The 16,297-nt window shown below is 44.7% G+C and overlaps 1 protein-coding gene across 3 annotated transcripts in view; it reads right to left on the bottom strand.

Moving 5' to 3' along the window:
• The window catches only part of LOC146981104 (ADP-ribosylation factor-like protein 15), a 98,883-nt gene that overhangs the window by 57,412 nt on the left and 25,174 nt on the right, over positions 1-16,297 (bottom strand). For all 3 annotated transcript variants that reach the window (XM_085786049.1, XM_085786048.1, XM_085786050.1), the window contains exons 2-3: positions 2,560-2,704; positions 1,046-1,105 (exon numbers count right to left, since the gene is read on the bottom strand). In XM_085786049.1, coding sequence (XP_085642175.1) covers positions 1,046-1,105; positions 2,560-2,704 — 205 coding nt within the window. The remainder of the gene's footprint in view (positions 1-1,045; positions 1,106-2,559; positions 2,705-16,297) is intronic.

Genomic DNA, 16,297 nt, shown 5'->3' with positions numbered 1-16,297 from the left:
TAAATCAAACGTGTCATCCGTGGGACCAGTGTTTTTCCAACCACAATAATGTCCCATCAGACTGGCTTTGACCCAATCCAGAAAAACCTCTTTTGAAAACCCCCTAATGCGCTCTGTCCAAATTTGGTAGCACCCTCGTTGGTGGTCCCCTGGTGCCTCTTTGTGTGTGTGTTAGGGAGAGAGAGAGGGAGAGAGAGTGTGTGTGTGTGTGTGTGTGTGTTTTTCATCTTTTCAGGAGGCTAGGTTGGGTGAGCCTTCAAATATATGTGCTGCACCTGTCATGTGCCCATAGTGCGCACTAAACAATATAAATTATTTTACCTCTGAACAAAACAATAAATTTTCCTTTCACTTGGTCACCACGTTGCTTGTAGGAGAACAGACAACACTGCTGTCCCACCGTCCTACGCCTCGCTAAGGCTCCCCTTAGGAACTGGAGGCCTCCCATTGCACCGGGTCTGTTTACGGATCTCCACTTCGAGATCCGTCATCTGTGCTTATTAAACGGCTTCCTCGAGTGCCCGCACATTTCCAGGAATAACAGGGTGCAGACTGTACAGCCACTTCAAATAGGAGGTAAAAACAAACATGCTTTTGCGTCCTTAGCGTTCATTGCGTAAGCAGTTAACGTTAAGAGATGAGACGATATCAAAGCACGTTTTATTATCTAAGGAACAACATTAGAGATGTTCTTTGACAGTGCAGATCTTAATGTTTAAATGTGCACTCACTAAACAAGACAGTGTGACAATTTCAAATACATGTGTAACCAATACAGAAATAAGACATTTTTTGTATGTATCCTAATATGGTAAGCTACAAAGTCACAGCTTTTTAATATTAAAATCATTTGAATATTCTCATGAAAAAACCTATTTCTTTCAAATAATAACTCGATTGCATATATTAAGTGAATATTAGTGTTATTTAGGGCTGCAGCAAATTAACCTGTAAACCTCTGGGGTGGCCTGTCACTTTAGTTCATCGAAGACAGATTCACCAAATATGATCATCATCCTTATTATTATGGACATGTATTCCTTACCTCCAAGTTCTTTTACATTCAAGATGGCATTTGGAAATGGCACTGCTTTGATGCTGAAACCTGAGAGGAGAAAAATGAAAATCCATCATTGTAGTGACATGGAGAAATTAAGTGCATTTTTATATGTGTGGACAGCACATGTTAGGAGAGAGTCAACCTTTAGGAATGTTGGCCCAATTGTTTTTAAACAGTGAGTAAATGACTCAAAAAAATATCAGACTTTAAAAAAATACACTTTTTCATTTTGATCTCCCCAGGATATTTAGTGTACCTTCTGCAAACTAGCAGCTGGTGAACATAAAGAGACTGTCAACATGGCTGCGTTGTTAAAAAAAAAAAAAAGAAATAACACTTTGTGTGGTCCGGGTTAGTAAAACAGAAAAACAAGAAATGCTAAACTGAAAAGTGTTTTTGCTCTATTTTGGAGTTAGACTGAGCTCATGACCTAAATGCTACCATGTATTAAGTGGTTTGTTTCTGTGGTTGTTGCATACAGTGGAAAAATCATAAAGAAACCCACTCGAGTAAGAGAGTTAATGTTGCACAAATTATGCAAAATTGTCTTGGGAACTCCTTTCCTGGTAACATTCGAAAACAGCAGGAGAGACGGGGGACACAACTGATTATAACTTTCTTAACATATGAATTAACTGTTAAATGTGGGTTTTAAGTACATTACAACAGTGCGAAGTCATGAAGCAAGAAGTGGGAAGGGGCCACAGGAGACTTCCCCCTCATTGTTCTTCATGATCTTCACTCTGTAGATGTTGGCAGATGCAGACGGTGCTGACAGCTAAATCTTATTTCAGAGAAGTCCACCAAAAAACCTCTGCTAAGATAAGTAATCAACATATTTGATCTATTAAGGCCTGCTCAGCGGCATGCACAGACAGGTGTTCACTACCTTGAACCGCTGCCTGCAAACAGGCACACACTGGGGGATGCAGACGGCACATTTGGGAATTATTTCATATTTAGCTTCTACTGGTTAAAGTGCACAATGACTAAACCTAAAATGGGATTCTGCAACAACTCAAAGCTGACAAAGCCAGGGGAGGAAAGAAGAATGTCAGTGTCCTTGAGGGATTGCATTGCGCTGGAAAGCGCAGCGTTGACTACCAGGAGAATGATGAACTAACCCTAAAGCCTCTTCTTCTGGACATACTTAACACCAGCCTCCCACTTGACTAGAAGAAAGAAGGTGAGTATTGGCTAGTGAGATACAGCAGAGTGTTTCTGGCATGTGCGCTGGGGACTTTGAAAAACATACCGAAGACATGCTTCCCCCTATTGGCGAGCTGTAATACCTGGATAATACTATCTTCCTGTGATTCTAATCCGGAGGACAACTTGTTCTTGAAACATGAAAGCGGCTCGGAAGCTTGGAAAGCTCGCAGGAACAAATGTGAGGGAAGAGCCATGAGTAGTATCAGTGGAGAGGACATGCTCCAGTTTAAGGACACATATTTTTGCTCTGAATAAACACCACTGTTCCTTATGTCGTGTGCATGTACCTGTTGTAGGAACAATGCCGTCGCCGCCCTCGCTACAGAGGCGTGAGAGCAGGCTGGTCTTTCCAGCGCCTGTCAGGCCAATGCACACCACATCATACTCTGGTCTCGGTGGTGGGGGTCCTTTACAGCACAGTGCCCGGAAACACTGCAACAAAAGCAAACACAGCAATCAATGCAATTGAAAAAAAAAAGAAATCAAACGCACCAAGGGGAGGATGGGGTAGACACAGTGAGTTCTGCGATTTGGCATCACACAACAACTTCTGCAATCCTTCAAACAAAATACTGTCGGAGTTGTGTTGCGTCTTTTCAACTCTGCAGGAGGATTCTCATGGACATCGCAGCTGTATGATGACGCAGCAAACCCCAATACATATCAAAAACAGGTCTGGTCGATGAAGGACTTCCAGAGAAACTAAATGTTTAACCATGATTCGCCAGAGAGGAAAGAAATAATGAGAAATGACAAAAAAATAAAACCACAAAATGTTTGACTTGTATGATTTCATGCAATCATGTCATAAAGAGTAAAAATCTACATGAACAAAATATCGTTAGGTGCATGTATCTAAGCACTGGCGCAACATGTTTTTGTCTGCAGTGTGTGTATGTGTATGTGTGTGTGTGTGTGTGTGTGTGTGTGTATGGACCCTGTCTGATTGGGCCCTTATGGCGGCCAGAGGCAGACCTGTCACTCCATGAATCACGGCCTGGGACTGAGGGCCTGCTGTGAGACATTAAGGGGCAAATGCAGTGTGAACCGTGAATGAGATCTTTAAACTCGTGTGGAGAGATCAGTATCCAAAACTAAAAAGAGATCTCTTTTATTAGCAAGACAGGAACCAGTCTGGACAAGGCAGGGCAGACACAGACACACACACACACACACACTCTTTCCCATCTACAATATCACGTTTCAGGTGGAAGAACATCAACACAAGATTGCTTACTGCTCATGTCAGGGGACGACCCCGTTCAACACACACACTGCTATTCTGTTCAATCAAAGACTCTGACAGGAAGGAAAACACACGCAGTGTACACGTACTGCTGCACATCTGTGCGCACATTCTCCAGGTGTGCTCGGGCATGCCATTAAAAAGTGTACCTCAACGAGGAGACGTAGATATAAACAAATGAGAAGATAAACAAACACTCTGTATCAACACTGAAGACGATTTGGCAAACGTTCAAGAATTAGGTTTAGTTCAAGACCGAATGAACTCCTGTTGAAAATCTGATTTTATCTGCAGCTCACGTCATGTTTTGAGATTAATTAAACAAAATTAACAACTGTTTTCTTCAGTCTAGAAGAGACTGATACAGGACACAACCACTGCTTGTTTAAAAAATTGGAGGGGAACCAGAGAGAGCGAGCGGCAGAGAGTGTTTCAGCCTCGACTCTTCCGCAGACCCCCAGACATTAAGTGACCACCAGGGTCAGTTTTCAGAGCCGTGCCAAAACAGAGCTGCTGTTTGATGGAGATGTGGGGAATCTGCTTCAACAGAACCAGACGTTGGCTGAGCAACCCGACCCCCCCGACTCCTCGGTGAACCCGCCAGTCTGCTCAAACAGGAAACATTCTCCTCTTCCAGAAAAACGGTAAGATCAGAAACACACGCGTGTCAGATGGGGGAACACATGTAAAAACTTGGTTTGATGAGGTCATTCTATTCTCTTTCTAGCTCTCTTTGCCCCCCCACATCCCTCCCACCCACCCACCACCTTACCGCCCCTGAAGGAACATGTAAAGAATTCTGTCGGAGGTGAAATCCGCTCTTCAGCTGTCAATCGTCCGAGCTGTCTGGGTTGACAGGAGGAAAGGAGGTGGAGGACCTGGAGTAGCTATGTGATGTTGCTGTGATTGGGATGATTGTTTGTTCACTATCTTATAGAATTATAACTAGATCAGGTGTACCTGACTCGAGACAGCAACAAAAAAGCATGATGCCTTCTTGGGAATGTGGGAGCAGACGGTCATGGCGACTCCCACCGCACTGTACGTGCAGGGATTTCACAAGGATTACCGAAGGAGCATCCAGGGCCTGACCCTGGTGTCCCCCATGTACACATCGGCCCCCGTGAGAGAGAGAGATGGGAGCTCCCACCTCTGGCCTTCTTTGACAGCACGAGATTGACGAGGAGAGTTTGGTCAAAAGGCTCACAGGAGAAAAATAAATATGTCCAAAGGTTCCTTTGCTTACCTCGAGTCGTGCCCCTCCCCCCTGTCAACCACACGCTCGATGATGTGAGAGTCAGTGTGCTGTGTCACGGAGACGGAGAGCTCAAATAAGACCGTCCTATGATGACTACCGCCATAAATCTGCGAGGCATCCAGACAAACAGCTGAGATTAAAACTGGAAATTGAATTGAACATACACAGTCAACAGTTCCCAAATTTTGTTAGAGTGATTTACAGTATACGCTCAGACAACGGGGACGTAACCAAGTTATAAAAGTTTTTCTCACATGTCCCGTCACACAGAGGAACATGTGCTCGAGTCGTGGAGGCTTCGTCGGCTTTGCTTTCTTGTTTATTACAGCTACCATTAATCTCCTACTACCAGGCCACCTGTGCATTAAAAAAAGAGCAATCTTTAAGGAAAACAAATAAAACCCTGCCCCTCCTTGCCAAATCACTCTCCATAAAGAGTCTGCCATTCCTAGACTTTATCGATCGGTTGCCTCTTATAGGATTGGACATGTTTTAATTGTGCTTCGCTGAAAGACCTGGCGAGACATTACCTCACTGTTGTTGTGAAAGCTGATTAGGTAGGCTTTATGTAAATGAGAAATGCTGCTGAATATAAATATCACTAAAGACACAGCCAGGCTGCATTTTTTCAGATTAAATGTCTCCTTAAAAGATGCATGACAGAGAGGGAGAGAGAGAGAGAGAGAAAACCCAGCCTCCCCAGCCTCCAATTTGAAAAAGATGTCAAGAAATCTAATGGGTGACATAACTGGGCCTCCTGGCAAAAGACCAGGACTCAGAAGTTGAAGAAACTACTGCCGATTGACCAGTGTTTGTGTAAGAATAGGCCATAACTCCACAGATGATGCAAAATGTAACGGCATTCAGCTTCGTCCACGTCCAGAGACATCGATGGTATAAAATAAAGAATAATTACCGCACGTTCAGTTTTCTTTCTGCAGCAAACACCAACATGGAGACTGTTGACCTCAACTGACCGACCATCAGCTGATTTGCATACCGTTACCACGTCACGTATTCCCGGATATTTGGGCTGTAACATGTACGGAAAAAGATCAAGACGCAGGGTTCAGCCGCCACAAACTGAGGGGGTTCAGCTGGAGTTGAAACATTCAGAGGAAAAGTGTTTTGTCAGTGAGTCATAACCCATGGTGTTGCAAATTCACCTGACGTAGTTGGACAGAACAGGGGCCAGGCTCTTTTTAGAAAACCACTTTGTATTTTTAGAGGTAATAAATGTGGGTTAGAGGGAGCTGCTACCACTGCGGTAGACTAGTTCATGTTTCACTCTCGTACTCCCTGGCTACCGTCAAGACACCGCAGGATGGGGGAAAATGGGCAGTGGCATGACGGCATGTTCCAAACCGAGGCACACCAACGAGCTTCCAGTCGCCCTGGACCGGTTTTCTCCTCGCTTCCGCTGTGAAATAACAACTTAACATCAGGGTCGCAGAAGGATACCCGTGGCGTGTGGCCCGTGGCCCACAAATACTCCTTCTGGGTATTTTGATATTCTCTGCCTAATTGACAAGAATGAAATGCGGTGTGTGTAGGCGGTGGCGCATTTTAAATTTTCTGCTTAGGAACATAGCTCAATGCTAATACAGTAGTAACAGAACACCAGCACCGTTTCTTCACAGGGCTAAAACATCTAAACAGGTGTGCAGCATCAACTATGGTGTAGCTGGAAAACTCCTTACAACTGCATATTTAAGCTTTCAAGATCATTAGGATCATTACATTATATTGTGTTATTCAGAAGTTTGGCTAACTTTGACCATATATTACATTTATTTACATTTACTCAATTGGCAGACGCTTTAATCCAAAAACGATTTACAAGAGAGGGACGTGATATCACATCACAAACATAAATTCTACCCTTACACACAACTTCTTTGGCGGAGGAGTTTTGATACAATGATAACATGAAGCAAAAATACAGTAATAGCTCATATTTAACTGCACAGACACTTCAGAGAGTGACTCATTACAAACTGGCTTCCAGAAACACTAATTATGTCGGGCTGAATGAAGAAGAGTACAGTTGGGGTGAATAAGACATGAATTTTCCATATGAACTAACGATCTATTAAATGATATAAAATAGTTTGTATATTCCTTCTGCTTCCTCCAGTGTATGAGGCGTGTCTAAAAGGTATGGGGAAAATTTGAAGCTACCAAAGGTGTTTTTAAGAAAAACAAACCTATGGAAATAATGAGTACAAGGTTTATCAGTGATTATAAAATTACTGCTCTCTCATCATCATCATTGGCAATGGAAAACTCCAACAGGCAATTATCGTCACCTCCCGGGCTCAAGTCCTTTTCCCGGTTTTCACTTTGGAAAGAAAGAATGGAAACGGATTTAGATGGAAACTATGAAAGCTGATCTAATAATTCATAAGTACACTTTGTTTAGTATAAGCTTCAGACACACAAACCATGTCCACCAACGCACTGTGGGTCATGTCCTTGCTTGTGGTGCAGCACACTTCCTCTTGAAAGGTAGGCATTACACATCAACTGATACGCTTGAACTGTTTGCACTCGGCCCAGCAATGGTGCTAATGAGTGTAATAATGCCTATTAAAAACCGCGGTATCACATTTAGCACCATGCGTTTCCAATACTGAGGCGCACCAAAAAGCAAGCCATGACTTCCTCCTTGGCTGCCAATGTACACACACAAGCAGAGGGTATCTTGATTTCCCGACAACAGCGGAGCTAGCAGAGGGAAGTAGAGGAGGGAGGGAGGGAGGAGAAAAGGGAAAGGACATCCGAGACACTGGTCTCTGGGAGTCACAGCCTCTCTCCGTAGACAGACACAGGACACGGACGGGCGAGCGAGCGGGCCGTTTTTATTTTTCCAGACCAAGTGTCGGGACAACACTTGTGTGCAGGGCTCACGCCTGACCTTTGGAAATGACAGTCCTTTATATGGGCGTCCCGACGGAGGAGCGGCGCGAACAGATATGTGTGTAATACACACCGGCCACAGTCATAACACAGGCCTGCAGAACCAGGGGTAAGCGCAGGGCGGGAGCAGAGAAGGGCACGCAGGAAGGCAGTCAGTCAGTCAGGGATAGAGGGACGGATAGAGGGGAGCAGGGGCGGTGGAGGGGTGGAGGGGGGGTGTACGGGCAAAAGGGGGAGAGGGGGGTGGGGGTGTGGTGGTGGTGGAAGGGGCACATTCATTCATCCTCATTCATCTTCTCCCCCCTTCAGTTGTTGTTGTTATTTGCCGCTTTGAAGCTGGATGGGGGGTGCACGGTGGGACATAGTGTGGCTCAGTACAGTGAGGGAAGGGGGGAGAAGGGTGTGGGGGGGGGGTTGAGGGGTGTGTGTGTGTGTGTGTGTGTGTGTGTGGGGCGCACTGCATGCCATTCTCGTTAAGGGGTGAGAGAGACATGCTAGACACACAAGGCTGATCACTGGACCCTTCCCATGCTTAGCTGTTACCGCGCCAACCACAGACACAGCTACAGGCCTGGGTCCCCCCCTCACCCCCTCACCCCCTCCCCACCCCGCCGCCGCCACACCTCACCAAGCCACCCACCAACCTTCATTCTGCCTCATAACATAACACATATTTCAGACTGAGATGTTATGGTTACTCAAGTCTCTCCTGATGTTTTGAGAAACGCCTCCTCCTCCTCCTCCACCAGCTCTCTAACCGCCGCCGCCGCCACCTTTCGCCTTCTCATGACAGCACATTTTCTTCCCCCGAGGGCGCAGGGCGAGATGATACCGGAGGCACGGTTTGCTTGTCACTACAGGCATGATTGACTGGTTCCTTAAAACCTTAATTGCATGATAAAACAAACAAAATGCGGATCTGGCAGTGAGCTGTGTGACATGCTTTCAACTGTAGCCGTGGGTGATGAAATACAAGATTTACTGCACTTCAAAAATGATGGCCAACTAAGGACACTAAAACAGGTGCCATTCATTACCCCCGCATCAGAAATAGATCCCTGTACAAACACAGACACCTACACACACACACATACACACACACACACAGGCTGAACCGTAGACTGGAACATTTGGGGGATACGCGTCACTCCCATTCCATGTCTCGACAATGCACATCCAGTTGTGAGGAATGTTTTTGATGGAGGGAATGATGAATATGTTTACTGTTGACTTCCAACGGCTTAAAACACGATATCGCCGAGACCTACTGGACTCGAATGACAGACATACAGCAATAATAAGATGACCCTGTCTGCACCAACTCAACATCCCCGTCTGGTGAAGTAGACCGTGTCTTACTTAAGTCGACAAAACAACCCACAACCCATTATGCCTGCGTGTCTGTGTGTGTAGGGGAGGCCCTGTTTTAAAGCTGATTTGCTTGTCACTGTTTTGCAGGCACATCATCCCCTTATTCTGAAGCAACATCCACACACTCTCTCCCTCTCTCTCTCTCCCATCAACCCCGCTACCCAATTCATTCATCCCACTTCTGTCTGTCTGGCCCTCGTTTCAGAGCTCGAACACTATTGCCCTGACGCTAAGGTGTCTGGACAAGGAGACAAGCTGGAACACACACACTCACACACACACAATAATCCATAGAGTGAAGTTAGAGCGCCCCCCAGCTTTCTGCTGGAACACACTGCATCTATTACCAGCATAATGCAATGCATTACTGTAACTCGTTACTGTAACTGAATTTGCATCTTCTACTCACAAGAAACACAAATAAATCGGATGAAATGAACAAAATAGAATAGCTCAAACAGTAATGTATTGTGAAAAAAAGAGAAAATACCAAAGCACTCATCTTGAATAAAAATATTAAAATGCCTTTATTGCATTAAGGGCCAAACATAGTAAAGAAAGACGCTTTGACTCGTCTTGGCTGAGAGCCTTCATCAGGAAGTGTAGTCTGACACCCAGACAGGTACAATTAAAAGTCTGGTCACAGGGCATTTTAATATTTTTATTCTAAGATGAGTGCCTTGGTATTTTCTCTTTTTTTCTACTGACCCAGCCCTTCACCAAAGAGCACCATCTTAACAAAAGAAACCCCTAGTTCCAGGCAGAACTCCTAGTTTTTGGCTTTTTTCACTTATGTATTAGGCTATATTCAAAATATGTCACTTGTGTTAATTAACATATGCAACACAGTTTTAGGGAAGAGAGACATCCAGCCTTCCTAAAAAACCAAAAAGATTCCCACAAGAATCAGTTTAGTCATAGTGACTACACCACAGGAAAACAGATGAGAACTGCCAGCCGTTTAGGAACAGAGGACCAAAGCTTGAGTTTCATCTGACTGAATAAGTTGATGCGAGCATCTGGAGCAAGTCCTCTTTTTAAAGACAACCAAGAGAGCTGTAGACTTCGGGGCTCGATTTCTGGACAACAGTCTAAGAGTCCCTCTCTGCTTTTGCTTTTTCCCCCCTCTTCCCCTTTCCCAGTGAGCGGCTCCAGCGCTGGCCTTCTCCTATCTGGCCTGACGTGGTAGCTTGTGACCCTGCGTGGTTGAGGAGGAGGCCAGATCAAAGGCAGAGGAGCAGCCTTGGAAAAACATTTGGGCTGAGAATGGACGGGATATCTGTCAGGAAGCCTTTCCCACTGGGCTCACTAGTGCTCGGGCCCGGGGATCGGGTTACCACCCAAAACGCCGACATGAAAGAGAGGGCGACGCTAATCCACATACATGCGGCTCTCAGTCTGTCTGTCCTCCACCGCTACCAATGTATCCCTTCTTCCCCTCCGTTCCTCTTCCCTCTAAACTCAGAGCTCTCAGTATCTGTGTCACCCCCAAACTACAACCCCCACCACCACCACCACCACCCCCAAAGCTTCGCTGCACCACCACCTCACCCTCCTCCTCCTCCTCCTCCTCCTCCTCCCTAGCCCCTTCACCCCAAAAAACACTCAAGCTTCATCACAGAGGATTAACAGGAAACCCTGACACAAGCCATTGTTGGGGAGGCAGAGGGGGCTTGGGTGGTTTTGGCCACTGGGGTTGTGATGCTTTTTAGAGAGGGAGACCGGGGGACTAGGTGGCCTCAGCCATCGCAACAACCTCCCTGCCGTACACACACACACACACACACACACACATACACACACAACCACTTCCACAACTTTCTCCTCCCAGTTGCATAGACGAGGCTTGGTGGTGGTGAGCAAGAGCTGTTCAGTAGCAATGAGCGGGGTCGAAGAAAAGAAGGATGGAGGGAGAAAGAGGCTGGGGCAGGGGAGGGCGAGCGGGATAAAGGGAGAGCTCAGGATGAGGATGGCATATATGTGTATGTGTATGTGTGTGGCAGGGGGTTGGTGGGTGGGTGTCAGTGCTGTAAATCTTGATGTCACTGACAGGAAGACTGTTGCGGACCATTACCATAAATCTGACAAACGCTAATTTGATGGGAGGCTGTATCTGTCTGGTCAGGGACCAGTCTAGACGGTCCTATTGAGGGGTCCTACGGCGTGGCCCTGTTTGTTTCCAACACCATCTGGATGTGGCAGTAAGTGCCCGCTGCTATGGTTCACATACACACACACACACACACACACACATACAGACACACAAACACAGAGTGCACCATTCGAAAAGCCCTTTCGCAAAGGCTTTGACCTTTATGTTGCCTGAACAATACCATGAATTTATTATTTAATGGGAGGACAGTATGAGTGTATTCCTGCAGCACTGGAGGAACAACAGGTTTTCCATTATATCTCGAGGTGCTGTGATTAACATATGGAATTCAATATTGAATAAACAAATGTTAATAATAAAAATATACAGTAGAGTATATTTGAATATCACAACAGGGTACAGAGCATGCAGAAATTAAACAACATTTTCTCATTGGAAATTGAGGATAGTAAAAATGGCATCTCCAAATGTCATTACACATTCAATGGTTATAACAGTGCAACTTAGCAGTAATATAAATGTGAGTGTGCTCTACCTCCTGTATCCTGCTACAAGTGCACACAAGGACAACGTGTTCAAAATTTAGAGTAGACGAAAAAAGTATATGCACCACTAATGACAGAGGAAATTAGTAACTGAAAATGTGACTGACACCAGAGCCACCGATGTTAAGTGCTAATCTGGAACACCAAGATTTACAGCCACACAAATAGCCTATATACACTCCAACTACTAAAACCTCTTGGCTACAACAGGTGAATAAAGGTCTCTCTTGCCACAACTTTTTTTTTTTTCTTTTTTAATGAGCTTTACTTAATCGTAAGACGTGATGCTTGTTAAAAAGATGCCATCTGTCAGGTCAAAGCAAACTGTTGCCACCTATTCACTCTGTACTGCATGCACCAATTCATACTGGCTACCTCAGGAACAGACAAATCATTATAATCATTGTGGCACATTTTACTTTAATCCAAAAAAAAAAAAAAAAAAGAAATGCAGCTCCTGCAATTTCAATATTGCACTTGGCTATAATTTCAATCAAACTGATTAATCGTTCAGACTGATTTTACATTATCCATAACTCTGTCTGGAGCTTGTATAGCGATTATTGCTACAGCCCTGTTTTTTTTAAAGTATGGGGATGATTTCATGTTTGATAAGACGGTGTTTCCCCGATTTTTCTCACACTAGTCTCGAAGGTAAGATTGGAAAAACAGTTGAAGCATACACCTCAGGTTTAGTAGAATAAAAATAGATTTTCTTTTGAGTTACCGTCCCTCCGTTGGAACAAAAAAAAAAACATGTTCCCCCTCTTGACAAGGAGCACAAGAGTTCACCTGAGGAGAACCTGGGACTGATCCAAGAGCTCTGGCGGGTTCAGCTAGTACTTGACGGGCTCCATGTTTGTCCCATTCAGAGGGGCCAGGAGCAGGCCACAGCACAGACTCGGCTTGAACCGTGTTTCCCCTATCATTTATCTTGTACACTTTGTTTCTTTTACAAATCTACTAATATCTCCTCATCAACAAAATTCATAACCTTTGCAGTCCCTCTTCTAAACCCCAACCACGCCCCCACAATACACACAGCAAAAGAAGGAAGGTAAAAGGATGATGTTTCCAAAGTGTGAAATTAGTCACACTCAGGGAGCTCTCTGGGAGATGAAATAGGTTTGATGCGTAAGATATAATCCAAGCAGCACGTCTACGAGTCATGCTGAGGGGACCGAGGGGGCACATTTATCTGTCTGGAGCCTACCTTGGGAGCTACTGTTTGTTTCACGACATTTACTGGAAAAGTACATTAGGTAGAGAATGAGAGGGACGGCATTAAGGAGCCCACCCACAGGACTGTTTTCATGTTGGCCTGTTTTTGTTAAAAAGGTGGTGGCAAGGCAGCTGCATTCACAGACATAAGACACCTTTGCTCCGTGGGACATCCGGAGGGTAGATAAGGGGGCCACAGAATTGAGGGGTTGAAGGGGGTACCACTGGGTGCCATTACGGTATATAAATCTTGTAATTGGGAAGGGTGATTAGCTTGGCTGCATTAGCATACGGCGGCGGCAAAAACTTTGGTTTCCTGGGCACAGTGTAGGGCAAAAAGATGTTTTTCCGCACCCATATAGAGGATCAAAGCTTGAGGGGCCCCCTTTTGAAGGCCCTGAAACCAGTGTGCAAGAACCAAGGGGGGTGGGGGGCGCCCCATCTCATAGACATAAAAAGGGTGGGTGGATGGGGAGGGTACTTGTCCCACTTACATCAGTTATAGTACATATTCATAGAGCATCTATCTATCGATGACAAACTCAAATTTTGATAAAAACAAATCTTAGGGCCCCTGGTCTTCCTGAAACAAGTGTGGGAAAGTTTCAGGCTTATGGACATTGTCCTTAAATGTGAAAGACCCCTTCCCATCAACGATTTCTAGGCCCCTTTGAGACAAAAAAAAAAAAAAAAACCTGATGGGGACCAAGCGAACAATAAATCTGTTTTTATACATTGTGCAGTAGCCGAGAATTAGGTTGATGAGTGGGGGTGGGGACGGGTTGGAAAAGCCTTTTCAATGCAAACAGACTCTCACAGGATATGGGAAATGTGATTCTTTAATAGAGTGAACTATTCCTCACACATGATACAAACAAGGTCGGGCCACAGCGATCGTTCATAACATCCCCAGTGACCTCGTTGAACACGTCCAAGTGTGAGGAATAGGAGGGAGGAGCGGAGAAAAGCTTTCTTTGGCAGTCAATGACAAACTATAGACAGGAGAGAGAATCCCTCTGTTCCTCAGACCCTGAACAGGGACGGCAGATAGGCCTCTGGAGGCTTTTAAGACCAACAAAATGGAAAAACCATTAATAGGAGTGAACTGCTAACAGTGACGCCAAAAGAACAGAGGGACATTTTCAGGAAGAGAAGTGTCACGACCCTTGAGTATTGATAGACATTACAGGAGCACCAAATGGTTTCAGCAGCATAAGAAGAACTTAGTCATAACACATTAAAGGCGGCTGGATTCTGGAGGAGTGACAATTACAGTGCCGTGATGTTTTACAACGTCTTATAACAGATGGCTTTTGTCTCCTTATTGCAAGGTCTGCTGGTCTCTTAAAATCTTTCCTCTAGAAACGGTGACAACACATCCACCATTCTCCTTTTATTGTCTGCACATCTTTTCCATAATATTTCACAGGTGATTCAGGGACCTGCAGCTGTACATTGAGATGAAACGCTATATATGTGTAACGGCTACAGTGCAATGCAAGGAGGACCTTTTACGTCTTGATCGCAGATGGGCCTCACCTGGTGCCCAAATGTAAAATGCATCAGAGTAACCACTTATGAGTAGACCGCCTTTTATCTGTGGGAAACTCTGACAGTTATCAAACAGTAAAATACACTTCTGCAGATGGCAATACAACTAAGGGCCACTGGAAATGATTTTGATAGCATGTTGAGCTTTAGACTTCAGCCAGCACATTTCCTTTAAATCTGTTAGGATCTCTAGTTGAGCTCCCCAAAACATCTATTCCCACTATGATGTGCAATCACATGTTTCCCTGACCACCTCACATGTCTGTGTCCAAGGTATACATTTGGTGTTAACAGGCATGTCAGGTCTTTTGGTGATATTTTGTGTTCAGGACTTTGTATTATTCAATATTTCTAGGTTTAAGGAAACCAATTAATTTCAAGTCTCCTAGTCCACAAAAGGGGCTAAGAACGGCATTACATGCCTAAAAGTTATTTTGACAGAAATGTGATTAGTTGGAGTTCAAAGACAAAAACCTGACAATCAGTGTAAAGGCTGTTCATTTGATTATTAACAGAAGAAGAACATAAAGTCCCTGTAGCAAGTGATCACAGCCACTTGTTGTCATAAGCACCAGTCACCATAACTCCAGTTTACACACTGTTGGCTCTCACTTCATTCTTGGTATTTTGATATGGACAAAGTGGCCGATGCCTCCCTCTTCTAATAACAGACTTACACATGCAACTCAAATACTTGTCCCCCCACAGACAGCCCCATCTATGTTAACAGGATGATGTGTGTCACCATCTATCCGAGTGTGAACCCAGTGGCCCCTGTTTTCAAACACACACTATATAGAGGCCTATTGTCGAATAATGGCGGGTGCTTGACTTGATGCATTTAGGTGCTTTATAAAGGCTCTTTTGCAAATACTTAGAGGGAAAAATAAGGCAATACATTAAGCTCTAATTAACGTCTTTAAAAACACACACACAAAAGAAACAGGACAATCAGTCCACGTCAATGGGAGGTCACAACATATTACCTGGAGCTTTTCTTCTCGCTGAATGATTCACATTAGTCGGAAAAACTGATTACAGCCTGTGATAGAAATCATCATTATTAAGAATCCTTTTTAGTCACCAGGTCCACAAAATAGAAACAATATGTGCAAAGTTACGTTATCTGATTCTGTTGCACAACTCTGGTATCAAATTTGCTTGTGTATCAGAACAGAAAAGTGAGTGACTGTGCTTATTATGTACAACAAAAACTAATAATGAGAGGATGAGCACCAAAGCCAAACATCTGGTGGTACTTCAGCTCTGGGAAATCGCAGGTCGTTCTGTGCCATAACCTCTTCCATTGAGCATGAATCTTTGAGACTTTGGGGCGTTTCGGCGCGTTTGTCGGAAGTTAACCAGACACATTGTTTTAACCTTTGCCGGAGGAGCCTCTGTCTCATTCCCAGGGGCTGGCTGTGTAAAAGGGTCAATGACTTCAATAGGCCTTCATTAAGCACAGTTAGTGTCAACAGTTAATTATGCAAATTAGGAGACCCCTCATGTGGTTTGTGGGTCCCTGGCCTCCCCCTTTCATTGCAGCCTCACACACACACACACACAAAAAAATACCACCCTACAGACAGACACACACACACACACACACTCGATATAGCACATACATTCACTTACACAGACTGTATGCCTTTCATACGTTACTTTTTCTCCTCACTCATTTCATGTCAGGAATCAAAAATGGAGTGTTACGGTGCCGATACATAAATGGAGGCCAGTGAGGCCCCTGAGGTCTCCAGTGGCTTTTCTTGCCATCAAAGAACCTCCGGAAGGTTCTTGCTGG

Source organism: Trachurus japonicus, chromosome 9 (assembly GCF_045865225.1).
Source record: "Trachurus japonicus isolate A0001 chromosome 9, Traja_1.0".
In the NCBI taxonomy this organism is placed as follows: Eukaryota; Metazoa; Chordata; class Actinopteri; order Carangiformes; family Carangidae; genus Trachurus; species Trachurus japonicus.
This window is presented reverse-complemented; position numbering and strand designations above follow the sequence as displayed.